This window comes from Lissotriton vulgaris, chromosome 12 (genome assembly GCF_964263255.1).
Source record: "Lissotriton vulgaris chromosome 12, aLisVul1.2, whole genome shotgun sequence".
NCBI classification, from domain to species: domain Eukaryota; kingdom Metazoa; phylum Chordata; class Amphibia; order Caudata; family Salamandridae; genus Lissotriton; species Lissotriton vulgaris.
In genome coordinates this window covers 665,677,862-665,698,550 of record NC_141700.1, presented here as the reverse complement: position 1 = coordinate 665,698,550, position 20,689 = coordinate 665,677,862, and the positions used below count along the sequence as shown (strand labels likewise).

Genomic DNA, 20,689 nt, shown 5'->3' with positions numbered 1-20,689 from the left:
GAGGGTGGTGTTGGGGTCGATGTGGATCTGGAAGTCCAGGTGTTCAGCAGTGCTGAGGGTGTCATTGGTGTCTGTCGAGATTTTGAGAGTGTTTCTGTGGGCGATGGCAATTCCTCCTCCTACTCCGTTGGTGCCGTCCTTGCGGGTGATCTTGTAGCCTTAAATTATGGTGATGTCTGGTGCCGAGGAGGGGTTCAGCCAGGTCTCCGTCAGGAAGGCGACGTCTGGGGCATTGGTGTTGAGTAGGTCCCAGAGTTCGACGGCGTGTTTGCGGGCGGAGCGGGTGTTGAGCAGGATGCATCTGAGGAAGTTGGGTTCTTCTGTAGGTGGGTTGGCGGGCCGAATGCTGGTGAAGCTGCAGTTACGGCAGGAGAAGGGTCCATGGGTGCGCTTCGGGCAGCTAGGCAGCAGGTGTGTGATCGTCCAGTGTTGAGTGCGTGGATGGTGCTGGGGTCGTAGCAGAGTCGGGTGTTGTTGCATTTGCGGGGGCCAGGGGTCCTGGTGCTGGGCGCGGTCCAGGCGCGTACGGGCACAGACGGTTTTGCCTTAGGTGGGCCTGCTGCGCGGCCTCCATATGAGGGGATGTGGGAGGGAGGAGCTCCTGGGAGGCGGGAGTGGGGCGGCGAATGGGATTGTGGGGGGCAGGGCTGCAGGGGACGCAGAGGCGGAAAAAAGCGAGGCGGGGTTAACAGAAGAAAGAAGGGGCACAAGGGACAAAAACAACAACGCAACTCTGGAAATTACAGAACGGGCAAGACAGAAATACAAACAATATAAATGAGGAAAACGGGCAAGACAACAGTGCAAGACAGTACGTGAACGGCAGCAGCGGGCTCAGGGCACACAGGTGGGGCTCTGTGGCGGCGGGTATAGAGTCAAAATATCGAGTTTTTATTATCGACTAGACATAATGTCGAGTTAAAAATATAGAATAGACATAATATCGACTAGACAGAATATAGACTACCAAAATATTGACTAGAAAATGTTAATATCGAATAGAATGGACATAATATCGAATCAAAAATATAGTATGGACATAATATCGACTAGACAGAATATAGACAACAAAAATATCGAATTTAAGGTAAGTTAATATTAATTTTTAATTTTTGTGTAGTATAATTCTGTAGTGGGTTGTGGGTTTATAGGGGAATAGGGTTGGAAGTAATTTAATTATAATTTATTAAATATGGTATTTTAATTATTGGTATTTATTTAGAATTAATTGTTAATTAATTATTAATTGGTAATTAATTAAAATATAATTGGCAATTAATTTTAAATGATTAATTGATACATATGTTCATTTTAGTAATTTATTTTCTGTAGCGGGTTGTGGGTTTATAGGGGAATAGGGTGGGAAGTAATTTAATTATAATTATTTATATATGGTATTTTATTTATTGGTATTTTTTGGGAAATACTATTGCACTCACTGGAGTGGGAATAGTAATTTTTAACCCTACGCTATCCAACGCTTTCCCTACTGTTGCACTCTCTGGAGTAGGAATAGTAATTTTTACCCCTACGCTATCCAACGCTTTCCCTACTGTTGCACTCACTGGAGTTGGAATAGTAATTTTTACCCCTACGCTATCCAATGCTTTCCCAACTGTTGCACTAACTGGAGTGGGAATAGTAATTTTTATCCCTACGCTAACCAACGATTTTTAGGAGTCGATATTTTTGTACTTACCTGTTTATAGATAGGAAGTCGATATTCTGGCATTCGATATTTTAACCTCGATATTTTGGCAAGTCGATATTTTGACTGTTGATATTCTGTCAGTGATCCGTGGCGGCGAGGGGAGCGACCTGCCTGGTGACAGGGTCAAAGGTCGCTCTCTTTACCTCTGCGTGGCCTCCATGTGAGGGGATGTGGGAGGGAGGAGCAGCTGGGAGGCGGGAGCGGGGAGGCGAATGGGATTGCGTGGGGGCGGGGCCGCAGGAGACGCAGCGGCGGGAAAAAGCGAGAATGGCAGAATAGCTAGAGACACTCCTTAAATAATACTGTAAGTTCCGTGAATTCATTGAAATAGAGGCCATGTGGCTCAGAATAATCGACGGCTGCCTTTCTGATTCATTTCGGAGACGAATACCGAAAGAAACGCACAGTTCAGACAAAATGCTAGCAGCTGCATGAGTGGAAGAGAGAGCAGCTGGCATTAAAGGTAGGTCATCACATAAAGAGACAGCACTAGCCATACGCTGAAATCCTCACACAAAACATGATAGACATCGACACACATCCAGGAAGTTAAAAAAAAAAACATGCTACAGACCGTTGTGGTCTATCATTTACCCATGATGGGAAGTGTCCAGCTCTGGGACAAACCTGCAGTGCGGAAAAGAGAACCATTTTTAATCTGCCTGTTAAGTACAAGGCAATAAAGAGAAATCCGAGCACTCGAAACTGACTGACAAACATGAAGTCACAGAACAGCTGTGTCGACATATCGAGGCAAAAAAAATACTGATGTAAGGATAGTCAAATTCGCACTCACACAAAGGTCTCCCCAATGATCGACAAGATGATCACTGGCACCATTCTTGAGTGACAGTGAAGAAGATGGATACCTTTTGATGATGTCAGCAAGCATTCAGGAAAACAGCTGTTCCTCTGTCAGCCTGGCTTAAGGGGCCACATGGTTAAATTTGCAATTGACAGTGGAGCTTCTGTCAATGTGATGGGGCCATGAAATATGGCCCACGTGGAAAAGCAAGTTCCACTCCTTGAGTCGCAGCAGAGAATATACATATGGGCTGAAGAGAAGCCTTTGAACTGCAAGGGGAAGGTATATACAACCATTCATCACAAGGGATTGGCAGAAGCAACGATATACATAGCTGAAGGAAAGGTACTAGCCCCCAATATCCTGTATCTTGAGACAGCAAGGTAGTTAGGCGCAGTCACATCTGACATGAAGACCTAAGAAATACAGCGAGTTGACGCACACTACTATACAGCTGCATGTGAATGGACACCCCATATCGTTCATCATTGACAGTGAGGCCTACATTAATATCATGCCACTTCACACATTTCATTAATTAAAGCCACTACCAGAACTCAACCAGCAAACACATCCACATATACACCTGGGCAGCGACTCAGCCGCTCTGCAGTAGAGGGACCTTCAAAGCCACAATAGAGCACAAACCTAAAACCATCAAGACAACCATACACATCTTACAAGGGAGAGTTTTGGAAGCGTGTCTCCTTAGCTTTGCTATTGCAGAGGAAATGGGTTTATTGTCCATCAATTACCATGTACACAAAGGACCCTGAAGTAACCCAGAAATTCCCCATGCTGTTCTGTGGCCTAGGAAAGTTGAAAGACTGTCCAGTTCAACTACCCATCAATGAAGACATTCCGCCTGTGGCACAAAGACACAGAAAGATTGGGTTTCACCTACAAAATGCCATGAGATACAGAACCTGCTGAAACTCAACATCATTAAACCCTCAAGGGATCTCACTCCATGGATATCACCGATTGTAGTGGTGCTGAAAAAATACAAGCAAGGTGGGGACCGCATCTCTGTCGACATGTGTTGGTTGACTAGAGCAATAAATGGGAGCAACAACCCGGACCACAAATAGCAGATATGATTATGCACTTAAATGGCACCAAGGTCTTCTCCAAACTTGATCTCAACAAAGGATACCATCAGCTTGAACTAGATGAAAGCTGCAGATATATCAAAACATCCTTCCAGAAGGATTAATGAGCTGTGCACTAGGGGATGCTCTCACGGCTCGGTGGGAAGCACTACTTTGTGATTTTCAGTTAAGACGCCTACGACAAGAGACGCCACTCTGTTTAGCACGCTCTGAGATTGACGAACGTTGCTCATTGAAAACATAAACTTTAAAAGGAACGGCAGTGCGCTCGGACCTCACACTTTTACACATTTATCATCCAGAATTCCCCATGCTGGTCTGTGGACTAGGAAAATTGAAAGACTGTTAAGACATTCTCCTGGTGGCACAAAGACACAGAAAGATTGCATTTAACCTACAAAGTGTGGTTGGAAATGAGATACAGAACCGGCTGAAACTCGACTTCATTGAACCATTAAGGAATCTTACTCCCCGGGCATCACCGATTGTAGTGGTGCTGAAAAAAGACAAGAAGGTGTAACATCCATATCTGTGCCAACATGTGTCTGCTGAATAGAGCAACAGAACGGGAGTGACAAACGGGATTACAAATAGCAGACATTAGTACCTTCTTAAATGGCACCAAGGTCTTCTCCACACTTAATCTCAACAAAGGATACCATCAGCTTGACCTGTATGAAAGCTGTAGATAGATCACCCCATTCTCCACCCACAGAGGACACGTTAGATACAAACACCTCAGCTTCACCGTTTCATCAGCTGCGGAAATATTTCAAAACACCATTCATCAAGTAACCCTGGCCACGCCAAATGCTCTCAACTACAGTGACAATACACTAATTTTCGTAGCCACTCAGGAAGCTCAAGACAAGGGCTTAAACCGAGCATGCTAGCTGCTAATGCAAGCAGGGCTCACATTGAATGTGGTCAAATGCAAGTTTCACATGACTAAACACCAATTCTTTAGGCATATCTTCTCAGAGGAAGGTATGACTCCTGACCTGGATAACGAATGGGAACTCTTAACCACAAATCAACCTCAGGACGTGACCATGCTATGGTTTTTCCTAGGCATGGCAAGTTACTGCTCCAGGTACATTAAGGATTATGTTCTTCGTTTATTTCATTTCAGTTGTTAGTACTCATTTAGAGATAGTTGACTCGAATATTAAACAGCATATCCAACAGTCATTATCCGTAACATTTAAACATTGACCTCCAATGCATTTCGGGCATGGGTGCCCTTGGTCACGGAGAGCTGAGGAGGAAGCAAAAAGGGGGGCAGTGGTGAGAGGCTGTGTCGGAGTGAGGGGAGTGGGGGAGTCTACTAAAGTGATATGGTGTATGGGCTGATGCGTTATTACTAGTGCACGAGGCTGTAGTGAAGGGTAAGGGATGTGAGGGGAAATTACCGCCAGTGCAACGTACAAAAGGATCATCTGGAAGCATTGGCCTATACTACAAAATGAACCCGACTTCCAAGGCATCTTTAATGAGCCGCCAATTTTTGCCCACACCAGGAGCCGAAACATTAAAGAAATACTAGCTAAACCCACCGAGTTAACCAAACGGCACCGTGGCACTCAACCTTGCCTGAACTGTGGTCACTGCAACAGTGTAATCAGCAGGGGCAATGAAATACAACACCCCATGAAAGGACACAATATTAAACTCCATGTAGATGCCACTTGCGACTCCACCAATCTGATCTATGCCATCAAATGCCCATGTGGCAAGTTATACATAGGGAAGACCGAACGAAAAATCAAAACCAGACTAAACGAACACAAGTCCAACATCAGACTAAAAAGTGAGAAATCTAACATTGCCTGTCACTTCATGGAAGCACGCCACACCATCGCTCAATTAAAATTCCTGGTCCTAGAGATCGTATCTAAGAAAGAAGGCACGGACAACACTAAACTGTTACTCAAGAGAGAACTTGAATGGATTTACCTTCTGCAAACTCTCAAGCCCCATGGGCTTAATGATCGTACAGAATTTAGTTGCTATTTGTAATACCACCTGTATTTTACTACGTTGCTGCTTCACCTTTCCTCTCTATTCCTATTTGAACCACATATGTTTACCTTTGCTTATTGTCTACACAGTATTCACTTTACATCACCCGTTTTTTCCTTTAGCATCTCCCCTTAGCATTTACCACTCCAAGATGGCCCCCGTAACTCTCGGGCGCTAGTCCGTCATCATTGTTCATGTAATCCTTTAGTAGGCTGTCTCACACGCGTTCGGGACAGCGAACGGATGACCGACTGAGAACGTCTTGCAGACGCTACGCGTAACTCTGAAGTAAGACGATGAGATACTTTGTTTTTAATATCTTTACTTAAGTTGTGTTCACCAGCGGTAATTTCCCCTCACATCCCTTACCCTTCACTACAGCCTCGTGCACTAGTAATAACGCATCAGCCCATACACCATATCACTTTAGTAGACTCCCCCACTCCCCTCACTCCGACACAGCCTCTCACCACTGCCCCCCTTTTTGCTTCCTCCTCAGCTCTCCGTGACCAAGGGCACCCATGCCCGAAATGCATTGGAGGTCAATGTTTAAATGTTACGGATAACGACTGTTGGATATGCTGTTTAATATTCGAGTCAACTATCTCTAAATGAGTACTAACAACTGAAATGAAATAAACGAAGAATATAACTGAAAACGAAGCACTTTGTGTGATCCAAATTGGTGTGCCTCACCAGAGGATGTATCTGCGGGGCTCCGCATACACAACCATAGTAATAGTTCAAAGTGTTTTAGACGGATAACACTACCCTATGAGTGCACCCAGAATCCAGAAGCCTCTATCGACCCACTGATCCACCTTTTCGTTGTGCACCCCTCCTCTCCCACTATTTGTACATTAAGGATTATGCCAGCCTCAGTGAAACCCTGTGCAATCTGATGAGGAAAACGGCAGGGATCAAAAAGTCATCTGAATAAGGACAACGCTTCCATAACATTAAGACCTCAATGGAAACAGCCACAATGTTGTTATACTTTGATCCTACACTGGACATGGAAGTAACGGTAGAAACCAGCCTGGTGGGGTTAGTAACCATCCTGGCACAACCCTCTGGTACTTCTGAAGCTCATAGACACATAGTGGCCAACACCAGCAGGATCCTATCAACAATAGAAAGGGATTACTCACAACCAGAAAAAGGGAGTCTGGTGGTTTTTCTGGGCCTGACACTGTCACATCTTCTTGTATGGAAAATGTTTCACCATAATCACAGACCACCAAACCTTGTTGACAATCTTTAGCAACCCGAACATTACATTGACCCCAAGAATTGAACAATGGGGAATAGGAATACAAGAGTATAACAGCAGCATTCTCCTCAAGCCAAGAAAGAAACTGAAGCCTGCTGACTACTTCTTACATTACCCACTACCCATGACTAGCCCAAAGTCGTCACTGGCTGAAGAATATCTCATCCTTATTTTACAAACGTACACACTGCCAGTGCTGTCACAGCCAAAGACAGTAACTGCCACAAAGGAAGATCCCATCTTAGCAAAAGTCAAAAGCATGATTGACATGCAAACATGGAAACACAGGACATCCAAGTGAAACAACTGAGGTGACCTGACAGCCTTCTCTAACATACAACAGGAGCTGGTGGTGACCCCTGAAGGTGTCATACTGAGAGAGTCTTGAATCGTACTTCCACAGAGCCTTCGCAAGCATGCCATTGAGTTGGCCCATGAAGGGCACAGAGGAATAATAGCCAACAAAAGAGCCTTATGAGAAAGGATACGGTTTCTAAAATGTAAAGCCCTGGTTGAGGAAGAACTATGAACCTGCCACTTATGCACTTGTCTGTCACCAGCAATGAAGCAACAACCCCTAGCAATGTCTGACTTAACAGAGGCAGAATGAAATTGAGTTGCCTGTGACTTTTTGGGACCACTTCCAACTGGCAAATACCTACTAGTACCCCTTGACGACTATTTCCAGTTCCCCATTGTCAAAACGAACTCATTCACATGAGCTGAGAAGACATTTCAGGCTTCCTTAAGTACTCAACTCTGACAATGGCCTATCTTTCACCAGCCGTGAGTTTGAAGACTGCCTGGGGCACCGGAAGATGATGCCATTATAGCCCCAGGCAAATGGTGAGGCTGGATGAGCCACGGGCACTTCAAAGAAAATAGTTCAGAAAGCCCAGACAGAAGGACTGTCTATTGATCAAGCCCTGTATCAAATAATGCGAGCCTGCAGAACCACCCCACATTCGACCACCGGGGAGAGCCCTGACACTCTCCTGTTCGGAAGGGCCATCAGAATAAAACTCCCACTATGGACTAGCATGCATCACATAGAGGCTACTAAACTGCATGAGCAGGACACCATGCAGAAGGCAAAGATGAAGAACAATCCTGACACTAGGAGGAATGCGTAAGAGGCCCTAATCAACAAAGGGGATTGAGTGATGGTCAAAAAGAAAACCATCAGATTAAAGTAGACACCCCCTTCCCTGCTGAACCACTTCAAGTGGCAGAACGAAAGAGAAGCATGGTTACAGCCACACACCCAGGCAAGATGGTCACCCGGAATGTATCCCACTGCAAGCCAATCTATTGCCCTGATGAAGTTACCAGGAGTGTCAGAGGAGCTGCTGAGGGCATACCCCCGTCCAGTGCACCACTCAGGGTGAAAGAAGAAACTCCCACATCCGAGACCTCAAGAGGTGCAACAACAACTCGGTCAGGTCGGCATTTTTTTCTCCCTCGCCGGCTACCTGGAGAGATGTAAATGATGACAAGAGACTAGATTGTTGGTAAAGAAGGGGGGAGGTGTGGAGTCAAGCACTTGCAACCTCAGGGCAGGGCACACAGTCCTAAACGAAAGGAGGAAGGCTGGATTGATGTGCCGTCACATGGAGGGGGATGGCGGGAAGCTTTCCCACCTGCGAGTGGCAGATAGGAAAGCAAGGAATATGGATATGAAAATTATAAAGGAAGTTTAGCCTGGATCCCATAGTATGTGTCTCTTTCTTGACTCTGATCAACTCTACATACATCAAATTATTTACAGTGGAATTTTTCAGCGAAATAAATAGTTTGCAGAAATTTCCTTCAAAAGGTACTCGGTGAGCAATTTCCAAATCACTGATCACAATATTTATTTTTCACAAATCAATCCAAAACAAGTAATTTTCCAGCAATTAAAAAAACAAAACAGTAGAGGTGAGGAAGCACTGTACTTTATGTCCTCCATAACTAACCACTGTAGATGGTCAGGATGTCGCATACGGACAGAGAGTCAGCAGGCCTTGTAAAAAGTCAATATTTTTATTTCAAAGTTTGTGTTTCCTGCTGTCTGTTGAGGGATTTCGGCTGGTAGCAAGTTCCTTTTTAGGTCGAGTCTGGGCTGCTATGCGAGGTATGCTGTATTGAGGTAGGGACTTGAAGCTCCGCCCACTCTCCACCCACATTTTTCATTGGCTTGTGTCATTGTCCACTGTAAACTGTGGCTGTTCATTGGTCAAAAGGCGTAGTAGTCCCTCCTTAGTACCATCTTGTCCCATTTTGTAACCTCCCATAGCGACAACCACTGTAACATGTGTTGTTGCTCTGTAGGCTTTAATTACAGCCTCTGAGCACCATTTTCTCAAATAGCTTTGTCCTGCCTGCTTTTGCAGGCAGGACACACTCTCTCCTACCAAAGTTTTATATTTTTATAGCATGCATTTGCAATGCAATAGGTCACGCATTTGTGAGAGTAAGCTATTGGCATTGTCATGTGCAATGCCAATAGCTCAAACTCTCGTAAATGAGAGACCTATAGCACTGGAAATGCTTATTTTGTTTCAGTCCAGTGCACTGAGTGGCGGTGTACTACTGTTCAGCTACGCTGGGGAGAGGGACATATCAGCAGTAAAGGAAATATAGTATTCAATCTTTAACTGATGATATGTGCATTATAGGGTAAAGCATCTAAGGAGTTCCTGTAGGAAAGGGAATCTTTGGATCTTTGGAGTAGTGGCCACATTTTTCCGACTGAATACAATATCAGGGATCTCACGCTCTTCCCCTTTAACATGCCTGCAAATGGCTAACTTACGTGGCACAAAAATTGCTCCTGTGGCATAAAGTTCAGTTGTTCCATGGGGGCTCTGCTACATAGTTTACACCACTCACATGTCTGACTCTAAAATCACAGCATCAGGCCTGACCCTGAAACTCTGAATTGGGCTCTGTTGAAGCTGCGGCAAGCATATTAAGGTGAAACCTGGTGAACATGTTATGAAGGGTTGTATGTAATTTATTAAAAGGAAAAAAACAGAATAACATGACTGAGAAACTATTTCACCTAATTTGTTTAATCATCATTTTCCGGAAGATGCGTCCGTCAGGGCAGCATTTTAGCGCCCATGCTTTTTACCCTTTATGTAAATAAGTTTGGTATGTTTTTAGAGTCTGCCAGCTTAGATATCCCACGAGTAGGGGACAGGGTAATTCCTGTGCTTTTATACGCGGATAACACTGTATTATTGGCCCGTACAGCTGTAGGGCTTCAGAGGCTTCAGGACTCATTTAGAGCCATTATGAAATCACTGGACCTAGTAGTCAACATAGCCAATTCACATAAAATGACTATTGGTCAAAGTCCAAGAAAGCCAAAAACGTTTTACTGTGAAGGTGCAGAGTTGTCTAGAGTGACCTCTTTCACCTATTTGGGGGTACTGTTCGACAAGAGGGGCTCATGGGTCCCCACCACAGAAGGCAAAATAAAATGCGATGGCAAGGTCTACAGCCGCTGTTCATGGCTTTGCACAGCGATTGGGGGCCAGGCCAATCTCAGCCATGCTCAACATCTATAGGTCTAAATGCAAAGCCATTGCAATGTATGGATCTACCATCTGGGGTTTTAAGACAATGGAAGGGTTACCGACAGTCGAAAACAAGTTTTTACGTACTCTATTGTCGGTTCCCCTCTACTTTTGTAATACATCAAGAAGTAGGTGTTAGTTATCTATCAGATTGGTTAAGGTTGGGCCCGGTTGATTGTTGGCTTTAGACCTGGATTAATCCAGAATTAATTTTAAATCATGAGATCATCAGGGATTGTGTCTCTATGGAGCGAGCAAGCTATATCCCTTGCCTAAATTATGTTAAGCACATTTTATATAAACAAGGGCGTCCAGATCTTTTTGACTCCCCAGAGAAAATAAGAAAAGAGGATCTGGTGTGAGTAAAAACACATTTTCTAAATTTAATATTGGCTGAGATAGAGGTGAAGGAGTTAGCAAACCCCTCAGTAAAAGCCTATTTTTTGCTAAAAACTTCTCCCAAGATTGAAATGTACATGATTATTGTCACTAAGCCCTTTCATCGCCAACTTTTAACCAGGTTTCGTTTTAATTTGATTCATTTTTCATTGGGAGAACTACTGGGTTGGAGCAGGGCTTGTGACTAAGGCTCTTGCACATGTGACAACTTTTCATCTCAGGACACTATGCATTCTATAATGTTCTGTGACCATTATAGTGATATCCGTAAGAAGTTCTTATTTCCAATTCTAAGGGGGAAAGGCTTTATCCAGGTTAGACCTGCCTTACTTGATCTACAGATGCTGAATGACCCATGGGAGATATTTAACATTGCGAGTTACCTATTGGCAGCTGTTAGACTCAAGAGAAAACAGTATCTCGGGTCATGTGTGATAGGTGTTCCCGCTATTTTTATATGATTATTGTTTTTACATCGGCATGTTTAACTCTGAACTGTTTTGTATTTTTAATTGAACTATTTATTACCATAAATGGATTAATGGCATCTCAGATTTTTTACGTGTGTTAATCAATTTTGATTTTGTATTGTTTTTAGGTCGCCTATATTTATTGATGATTAGCATTAAGATGTTTTTTATTGTGTGTTGTATCATGTTGCATATGTTGTACTTTTATGGTCTTTAGTAACCGAATAAAATGGTTTGACCGACTAATCATCATTTTCAGGATGAAAGTAGGCCTGGGCGGAGAACTACGCTCCGTTTGCGGAGTTTGCGAAGTTTCGGCAACTTCGCACTTCGCGGAGCGCGCAAAGCTGTCGCCTACTTCGCAATCTACAGCGTAGCGTAGTAGTTTTTCTTCCTCGAGCGCTCAATAGCATTCTCGCGTGCGCGGTAATGACTTACTGTGGTTCTGCGTTCGCTTTCTCGCTTTTCTGTCCCGATCGCGTTCGCTACGATGTTTGGAATCCGGCCACACAATCCAACCCGACTGTGAGAACGCGATAACGTCATTCGGACGCGCGAACAAGTAGTTGTGTTCCCGAACAAGACATGCACCGCGTGAACGCATTATTCGCGACCTGGAAGAGGAAGTAGGGGACGCGGGCGGGCGGGACAATTGAAAAAACAAGATGGCCACGCCCATAGCCCACCACATGGGTAAGGTTGCATGCTACAATCCCCCGAACACGCAGACAGTGCCCCGAACACGCACTACGCGCTCCCGAGCAAGAAAAACGGCTCGCGAACGGGACCAGCAAGCTACTACGCAAGCTTGCGAAGCTACGCGAAGCTCGCGTAGTGCGAGAACGGCTTTGCGTAGCTTCGCGGAGTGCGCCTACGCAAACTACGCCCATCTTTAAAAGGCATTTACCACTTGGTAGAAAGCAGGCCATAGAAAGAATAATTTCAAAATTTGGATTTTACTTTTTTGAGATTCAAATACATTAATCTTGAAAAAGGTACTGTTCCACACGGTTTGCATAGATTCTGTTCCATCGTCTTGTCACTTGGTGGCTTTTCCTTTTGTATTACTTTTCCTCGGGGATACCATAGAATCGCTTTTACTCATTCCACTAGTACCCCCCACATTTCACAGTCCACATTACTGTTACTCACAATATTTGAAACTGCCATTGTTAGGGGGTCATTCTCAGTGTTGTGGTTATTCTGCATCCATAACTAGACACGTGAAAATGAAATGACCAATTTCTCGGGCATCGGTAATGCCAGGAATTGAAATGACTGCATCTTTGCGAATAATCCTCTGTGGAATTGTGACTTAAAAGGGAAATTGATGTCACTCCTCGGATTTTTTTGTGCTTTTTTAATATTTAGCGTGAAATCGACGCGATGATGTCAGAGTGCTTTACTTGAGTAGCGGTTCCACTGATTCATCCAATTCGAATTGAGACCATTGTCGGAACACATTCAGACAAGTTTCACCTGGTGAAATGTGTATTCGGATAAATGGAGAAGTGATACTGGGTGTGGGAATTATCACATTACTTGTATTTCCAGTTTTGGAGGAAACGTATGTTTCCACCCAAATCAGTGGTAGAAAAACAATTAAAATGACCGCCGTGGTACCAACACTTCACCAAAACAAAATACTTACCAAGCTCGTCACTGCAATGCAGATGCCACGCTATATATTAGAGTGTTGCGCATTAATGGATAGCCACTACCAAAGCACCTTAGCAACTATTGAAACAAAATATAATAAACTTTCAATACAGTGCGCCGCAGAAATAGCCACCCCCCCCCCCCCCCCCCCCCCCTTACCCTTTCACAAGGAACTTCGGGCTAGAATTTAGTCGTGCACATTCGTGACCAGAAAGGTTTAGGACTGCGTAGCTCGCACGGGCGTACCTGCAGGTGTACACGTGGTTCTTACGGACACTCCTTCTGAAGAAACCTTTGCAGCCGTCACAGCTGGAGGCGCCGTAGTGCTTCCCCGTGGCTCGGTCCCCGCAGATGGCGCACAGGGCATTGGCCCCGTCCCGGAGCAGGCTGGGGCTATGTAAGTCTGTGTGAATAGTTTCTGTAATGAAAAAAGACATACATGTTTCACAGTGCACTGCGCATCATTTATTCGTATGGTCGTGACAGTGAATAAACAAAGGTACTATACGTAATAAAATAATATTAATAACGTCTGTCTAAGTTATTTACAAAGTTACGGAAATATATGTTTAATAATTCACAGTGTCACCAGTATCACATAATGAAATGCTCCCAATTAAGAGCCTCTTTACGAGTGCTCCTTTATGGGCCCAGTATAAACTTCCTTGCATTTACCCATACCAGGGGGTCTGGGAAATGCAGAGGGTGGGGTCACTTGCAATGAGGGTCTTGGGCACGAGACCCTAGATTATTTAAACTAAAAAGCTAATTTATTATTAATTTTGTCTGTTTGAAACTTTTTTTTCACCCCAATACAACTTGATAGCGAATTTTCTTCCCTCCAGTTTTTCCTCTATAACTCGCTCTTAATTCTGATCAAATGCTAGCATATATGTATTGCCACCTCAGTGGTACCCACTCTAGAAAACACAATGAGGAAAGACTGACCTTAGTATCCTCATTAGGTGGGACAGGGATGTGGCCGACAACAATATGGCGGGCACCAAGAGGCTGAACATCTTATGCTGTGGAGTTGGGATGTGATAGGCCTTCTGGAAAAGGGGGGCCTCCCAAAGTGAATAAGGGCTAGGTATAGTGAAACTAATGATCTCTCTGACTTAGAAATCTGACCAGCCGAGTTACAGGAGGATGACCATCCCCAAGCACAGCACATCGTCCAGAGAATGTGCGATTCCCATCTAGGAGCAGACCCAAAGATGAATTAGGCCAATATCAGAGGGTGACGCTTTGATGTCTTTTCGAGACGCATACAACACCCATACACAGGACATCCAAAGGGATCTTCATATCAGTAGTAGTCATAGAGAGTAGTACTAATTCAATGTTTAGGTATATTGAGGTGACTGCTAGGACTAGCGTGTTTGAGTCCCCTGAACAAATCAGGAAAATTTGGAAATTGAGGCACTGGTAAATAGGAATAGAGGATTCTCCTCTTCTTTTGTGGGTTTTCAGGCAATGGCAACATGGCTCAAAGGAAGTAAGGCGTTTGCGTCCTGCTTGAATAATAACTTTGTAATTTTCACATAAGATTACAGTAAATTTACCGCAGGCATTTCTAGTATATTGCATCATTGAAAGCAGGCCAAGAACGTATTTTGCTTGATTTGGGTGTCTATTGTGTAGAATAGGAGATTCGCTCTGAGTTTTTCCTTTATTTCTACATGGTATGAATAATAAACATTGTCAATTCTGGGAATTTATTATGGATTGCCTTGAATTGCATCTGATTCCACATCAAATCATGTTATTTGCTTTTTAGCTTTTGCAGTGTCTGAGGAATTGTATGAACTAAGTATTGTGCACTGCTTATAACAATATTGTCCTATTGAGTGTATATTTTCTATTATTAACTTTAATGGGTCAATAGTTTTGTAAATGATAATTCGAAATCAATATTTATGTCAGATAATGTTCTTGAAACTATATTCTGGTATTGTGCACTGTGAAACTACCTTAAGCTACCCAGGTGTCTCTAGTAGCAGTGGCTACATCTCATTATAGGACCCGTCGGCCGAACAGTAAATGTTCATCCCTCTGACCTGAGTTATTTTTGGTGTTAGTCAAGCAGAAATAGTCTAAATCAATGCATCCTCTGGGAAGTGTCCCTGGCCAGATGTACAAAGCAGTTTTTTGGTCGCAAATGCTCTGATTTGTAGTTTGCAACAAAAAACTTTTTTTAGCAATGTACTAAATCAGTTTTAAGAGTTGGTAGCCTGTTACCGACCATTAAAATGAATTTGAATGCATAAGAAATTGCTATTTGGAAGAGGTGCGTTGTATAGGTCCCTTCTAAATTACGATTCATATCTCTGTCTCAAAGTTTTAGGAACAAAATAGGGGTCGTAATGCTTTGAAAGGTTACCAGCCCCCAAGACGGGGTAGTTAACCATTGGCAAAAGCGAAGGTTTCCCTTCGTGAATATTTTCAAAAAAACTTGTTTGGAAGTAGGCACTAGTGCATGAGACCATTTCAAATTCTCCAAAAACTATAGAAAAAAGTAAACTTTTTTAAAAACACAGCCTAGTTTCCTTTAAGGAAAATGGGCTGCTTTTAAAAAAGTTTATTGAAATACAATCACATGGTGGTCTTCTGACCCCAGCGGGCCACAAACCCTGTGATGGCATCCAATCATAGTAAGTCACAATTTGCAACCAACCTCATTAATATTCATGAGGTAGGTTGGATTCTGATCCACTACGATTCAAACGTTTAAGAACCTAGACAGAGGACCAGGTAATGCAAATCAGTACTGACCCTATCCTTAATCGAAATAATCCATCCTGAACCTTGGTCATCTCATCACCCCTCCAACCTGCACCACAATGATTTTTTTTAGTTGGGATTCACACACCCTAAATGTCACTGATTCAGCTACATCCCTGTCCATACCCAGCAGAGTAGCAGTATGCCTATCAGCCACTTTGGCATTAACATAAAAAATAAGAGAAGAAGATGATGTTGGCATCATCATTCAGCAGATGCACCAAGAGGTTTTTTAGTCTGTAAATAGATAATATATAACCACCTTAACTTGCTCAGTCATTCATCCAATCTCCAATCTCTATCTAAGTCATTGACTCAAAACATTGTGAGGAGACTGTGTCATCAACTGAGGTAATACGCAGTGAAAATGAAAATAGGATGGGAGCTAGGGCTGAGCCTTGTGCAAGACCCATAAGGGTGGTGATGTACGCGAGCCATAAGGGTGGATATCCATGAAGGAAGGGATGGCAGGTTTGAAAGCAGGATGTTGTGGCTAAGGGCCTGGTTAAGACTTTGGCGGTCCTCCTGTGGCACCACCACTGCTCCGTCCATAAAAGGACCATCAAGGCCATAGCGGCCCGCCCGCTGGATTCAGAGTTGAATCCAGGTCGGGCAGGGCAGTTCTGCAGCAGTTTCACAGTGGTGGCAGTGTTAGGCTCATAGAAGAGCCTTCACAACAGGCCGCCGGTGCGACAGCATTGGCATCACGTACCTGCATAGTGTGGCATGCACCATGTTGTACATGTCATACCGTGTAGGAAAGGGGGTGCAGTTCCGGGGGGCACAATATGTGCCCCCCTGCACGCCCCCTCAAGACAGGAGTGCGAAGGGACCCTGTTATGGCTTTTCATGGTAGGCAGGCAACTCCTAATATGCTCTGCGGTACAGTAGCAGCACTGCCAGCATATTACTGTTCTTGATCGCTGTGCCATCGCTGCAGGATCCGGGATTCCAGTGGACGCTGCGGTCGACCACCATTCTGGCAATTAGGACAGCCAATTTTAACATTGTAGGTGACCTCAACCTTCACCTGGATTCTGGACAAGACGCTGATATCACCAATTTCTTAGATGATCTTGCAGCATGCTAGATGACGCTATACACCCCAAGTGCTATGCATCTAGCTGGGCACCTTCTTGATCCTGTCTTTTCCAACATCCCCTCACTAAAGGTCTATACTCCACTCCCCACTGCCCTTCGCACTATACGAGCTATGGGTAGCTACGTAGTGCACTGTGAAAAATGCTGTTCGCACTGATTGCACAGTGCTGGATGCTTGTCCGCACTGTGCAATCAATGCAAACTGCATCTTGCACAGTGCAAGCGGTCGTTTTCTGCCGCTCGAGTAGATTTCTACTCGAGCGGCAGCTTTCTAAACGCGGACTGGTAGTTTCTCATCGCAAGCGGTCGCGAGCATACACAACCACTCGCAATGAGAAACCTGACCTCCCTGTGTTGAGAAGCTCGCTGGGAGGCTTATTTCCACGCTCGCGATCGGCAACTTGTTGCTGAGCGCGAACGAGGAAAAAGTCTCGCCAGGATGTCATTTTGCTTGCTCGCAGTCGCCAACTTGACATTGAGGACCGGGAGCAAGCAAAAAATGACTGCTGCACTACGCTACGCATGTTTGCACTGTGCTACGTGCAATTCGTGTAGTGCGAAGTAGCGCAAACTTCACAAACTACGCGAGCGTAGCGTAGTGCTTGGCCCTCGCATACTTCGTACACAGAGTCCTCAAATATCCTCCAACATGGAATCAGCTAACAGCTTCTTCTATGACTGGCTGACGCATGCCCTTGACATGTGTATCCCTGCTAAACCAACCCATAATAAAAGAACGCAAGCCAGCCCTTGGTTTAATGAGACTTTGATCTTAGCTACAAGAAATTGTCAGGTCCTTGAAAATGCCTTGAGACACTCCTATGAGCCCTCTGCTAAAACACGATACAGAGAGGCCATCAAGGAATATCAAAAACTGATTCTGAAGTCAAGATCTGAACATTTTGCTACCAAAATAAAAAATAGTAACAACCCTACAAAAACTACTTTTTTCTCTCCTGAAAGGTCTTATGAAACCCACACTGGCAGCAGAGCCTATCATCATTTCTAGCTCCCTCCCCAGCCCTCCCTTCTGTCCAGTTTCCAGCTTCATCCAAAAGCTGCACTGGCCCCCTGTGGAAAAGAGTATTCTTTTCAAGGCTCTATGCATTACTCATAAAATCCTTACCTCTCAGGGCACTTCCATTCTATCTAATCTGCTCCACCCATATGTCCTCTTACAGGTCTTGCGCTCAGCTAAGCTCTATGTAGCCTGTGTCCCTTGTGTCAGAAGAGCGAGAGCAGGAGGGCACTCTTTTTGTGCCAACGCTCCCGCCCTTTGGAACGCTCTACCTCTGTCTATTAGGAGCATTCAGAATCACTGGGCCTATAGAAGGGCAATGAAGGCCTGGCTATTTTCGGTTTAATCCTCTGTGTATCTTCTATTTCCCTGCTTTCTGAGACTAGTATTAGGATGCCCCATTGCTGGGGCAGCCATGCGCTTTACAAATACCTTAACATAACATAACGCTCAGAATACTGCGGGTGGGCCTGCAGTGAGGCAGTGGTGGGACCGCCACCATAAGTAGTGCGGTCCTGTGGACCGCCCTACTCATAATCAGACCCTTAATATGCTTCATGCAGTATTTCGTAAATAGACTGCAATGCATTATGGAAACCCGTTCATCTGTGCACTGTCTATCGCTATGTCAAATAGCAAGTCAGAATTAGACTGCAAACAAAAAAAGCATCGTGGGAATGCCTATTCCATTGTCTACACCTACTTTAAATGATCAGACTTTTCAGTGCTAAACACTACCTACTCTAGCAACTCTATGGCATACACTGGCATGCGTATATGCAGTTGAGCAGTCCTTGCGTTTATGCATTCACACTACAAAAGCAAATAATGCGGAGTGTTTAATACTAATCAACACCCACCCAAAATTATCACTTTCATCAACCCCAGAGTAGAGAAATAGGGTTATGGGGAAAAGGGACAGAGACTGCAAGATGGTAAAGTATCTCTTCATCTTCAACACTATCTTGTGACTCAGTTTGTATAAGATGACACTGTCAAACCCCATCCACATCCACGCCATCAACCCTTTGTCAACTGAATCAACATGAAACCAGTATAGGAAAACAGATGTCCTCAAAAAGGTATTATAGTGAGCCACAACACAAGATGAATATGGCTCTGGTATAAACCCTAGGTTTTTAGGGGTCACACCAGGTAGATTTCCTTAACCCACAGAAGTATGCTCATAGCCTTGGCCTCTGCATAGAACGACTCCAACTATTAGTTTCAAAGACTAATCTTCTCTCCATGATAATCTCTCTGCTGAAGCTGTTCCTCTTTACTCCTTTAGTAATAGTTCAGTTGATGTTTGCTGGTATTTGGTGCTTTCCCAGATACTCTAAAAATCAACATTGTAGCACATTTGGCAATAAAACAAACGTTAGGTCCTGAAACCCTCCGGTTATTGACACATTACTAGTTTATCTGTCATGGGCATGATGAAAGAGCAAATTGCATCCTGAACCAGATGATTTTGCAACATGCTTTGCTTCACTACTTCTAATCCAGGTTGAGCTCTGACTGCAGTACATAAGCAGATACTTAAGTGGTGCTGAGTGTGTGTGCCTGCCTGATTGAGGGAATGCCTGTTTGCTAATTTGTCACCGATCGCTCTGGGTGTTTTGGTACTCTTGATGACAGCACAACCATTTCCACCTTGACAAACAAGGCTCCTTAGAGACAAGGCAAATTATTACTTTGGAGCAGTGGCTCTTATACTGTGATCTAGGGACCCCTGGTGGTCCGCAGCACCCTTTAAAGGGTGCTGCGGACCACCAAACTGATATTACCACCAGACCCATATTACCACCAACCATTACTTTCTGGCACTATTCATAAGGCGTTTTAGCAAAATAACTGTATAAAAATAGTTCCTACTAAAAAGGAAAATATTGTCTCCTAGTAGCAGTAATACTTATTTGAAGTCTACTGTATTCCCTCCTCAATTTCTTTGTTACATATATTATTAAAATCAATAAACATACGTTAGCAAAATAATCATCAGCATTTAAAAATTGTTTGTCAGAATGTGGTTGCTATTTCAGGACAGGTCAGGTTATGTGTAAAAGTACTCCAACCTGAACTAGCAATCGACTCGGACTAAAAACTATTTTGAATTGCTTAGGATTTTCTCGAAAATCATATGCATGTGCACACTAAGAGAGCCAGAGTTGTAAAAGCTCAGTGATCTAAGCATGTATACGCATTTGCACTGCAAAAAAGGTCCTTCCAGACTTCACACTTGACCATCCATTGCTTTACTTGAACATGCGCTTGCAGGCTCTAAGACACTGCACTTCATGTACAGAAAAGGGGGGCATGCCTCCACTTTCCATCAGAGCTGAAGTGCTTCCACAAATCGAGTTCAATCTGCCAGTAGGCAGCATATACTCTGACTTAATTAGCACCTAGTTGTCTACCTTTTATGTAATCAGCCTCTTTTTTCACTTTTTGACATAAAGACCCTGCAGAGTCTCCAGAGTATTTTGTACCAAGCTGGATTTCAGTGCTGTGTCTGTCCAAGGCCAATGGTAATTCAGTTACAACTTCTCTTCCACCACTTTAGATAGCTTGGATTTCACATGATTACCTATTGATTTGGAAATGGAACCTGGGTTTTATACCAGTGTGCAGTCTTCCTCATATTTAAACATGTAGTGGCAGAGGAAAGTCTGTGCGTCGAGTTCATATATGTTTAAATATGGATTCGTTTGTACTTTTGTTGAGGTGAAATCATGGAAATAAGTGAGAGTTCTAGCTTTGACTTGT

The 20,689-nt window shown here is 43.9% G+C and overlaps 1 protein-coding gene across 2 annotated transcripts in view; it reads right to left on the bottom strand.

Moving 5' to 3' along the window:
• Positions 1–20,689, bottom strand: part of LOC147677969 (hepatocyte nuclear factor 4-beta-like) — a 365,167-nt gene that overhangs the window by 263,854 nt on the left and 80,624 nt on the right. For both annotated transcript variants that reach the window (XR_015302470.1, XM_086945850.1), the window contains exon 2: positions 13,264–13,435. Coding sequence is in view for 1 of the 2 variants with exons in the window: in XM_086945850.1 (XP_086801976.1) it covers positions 13,264–13,435 (172 nt within the window). In the remaining variant the exon portion in view is untranslated. The remainder of the gene's footprint in view (positions 1–13,263; positions 13,436–20,689) is intronic.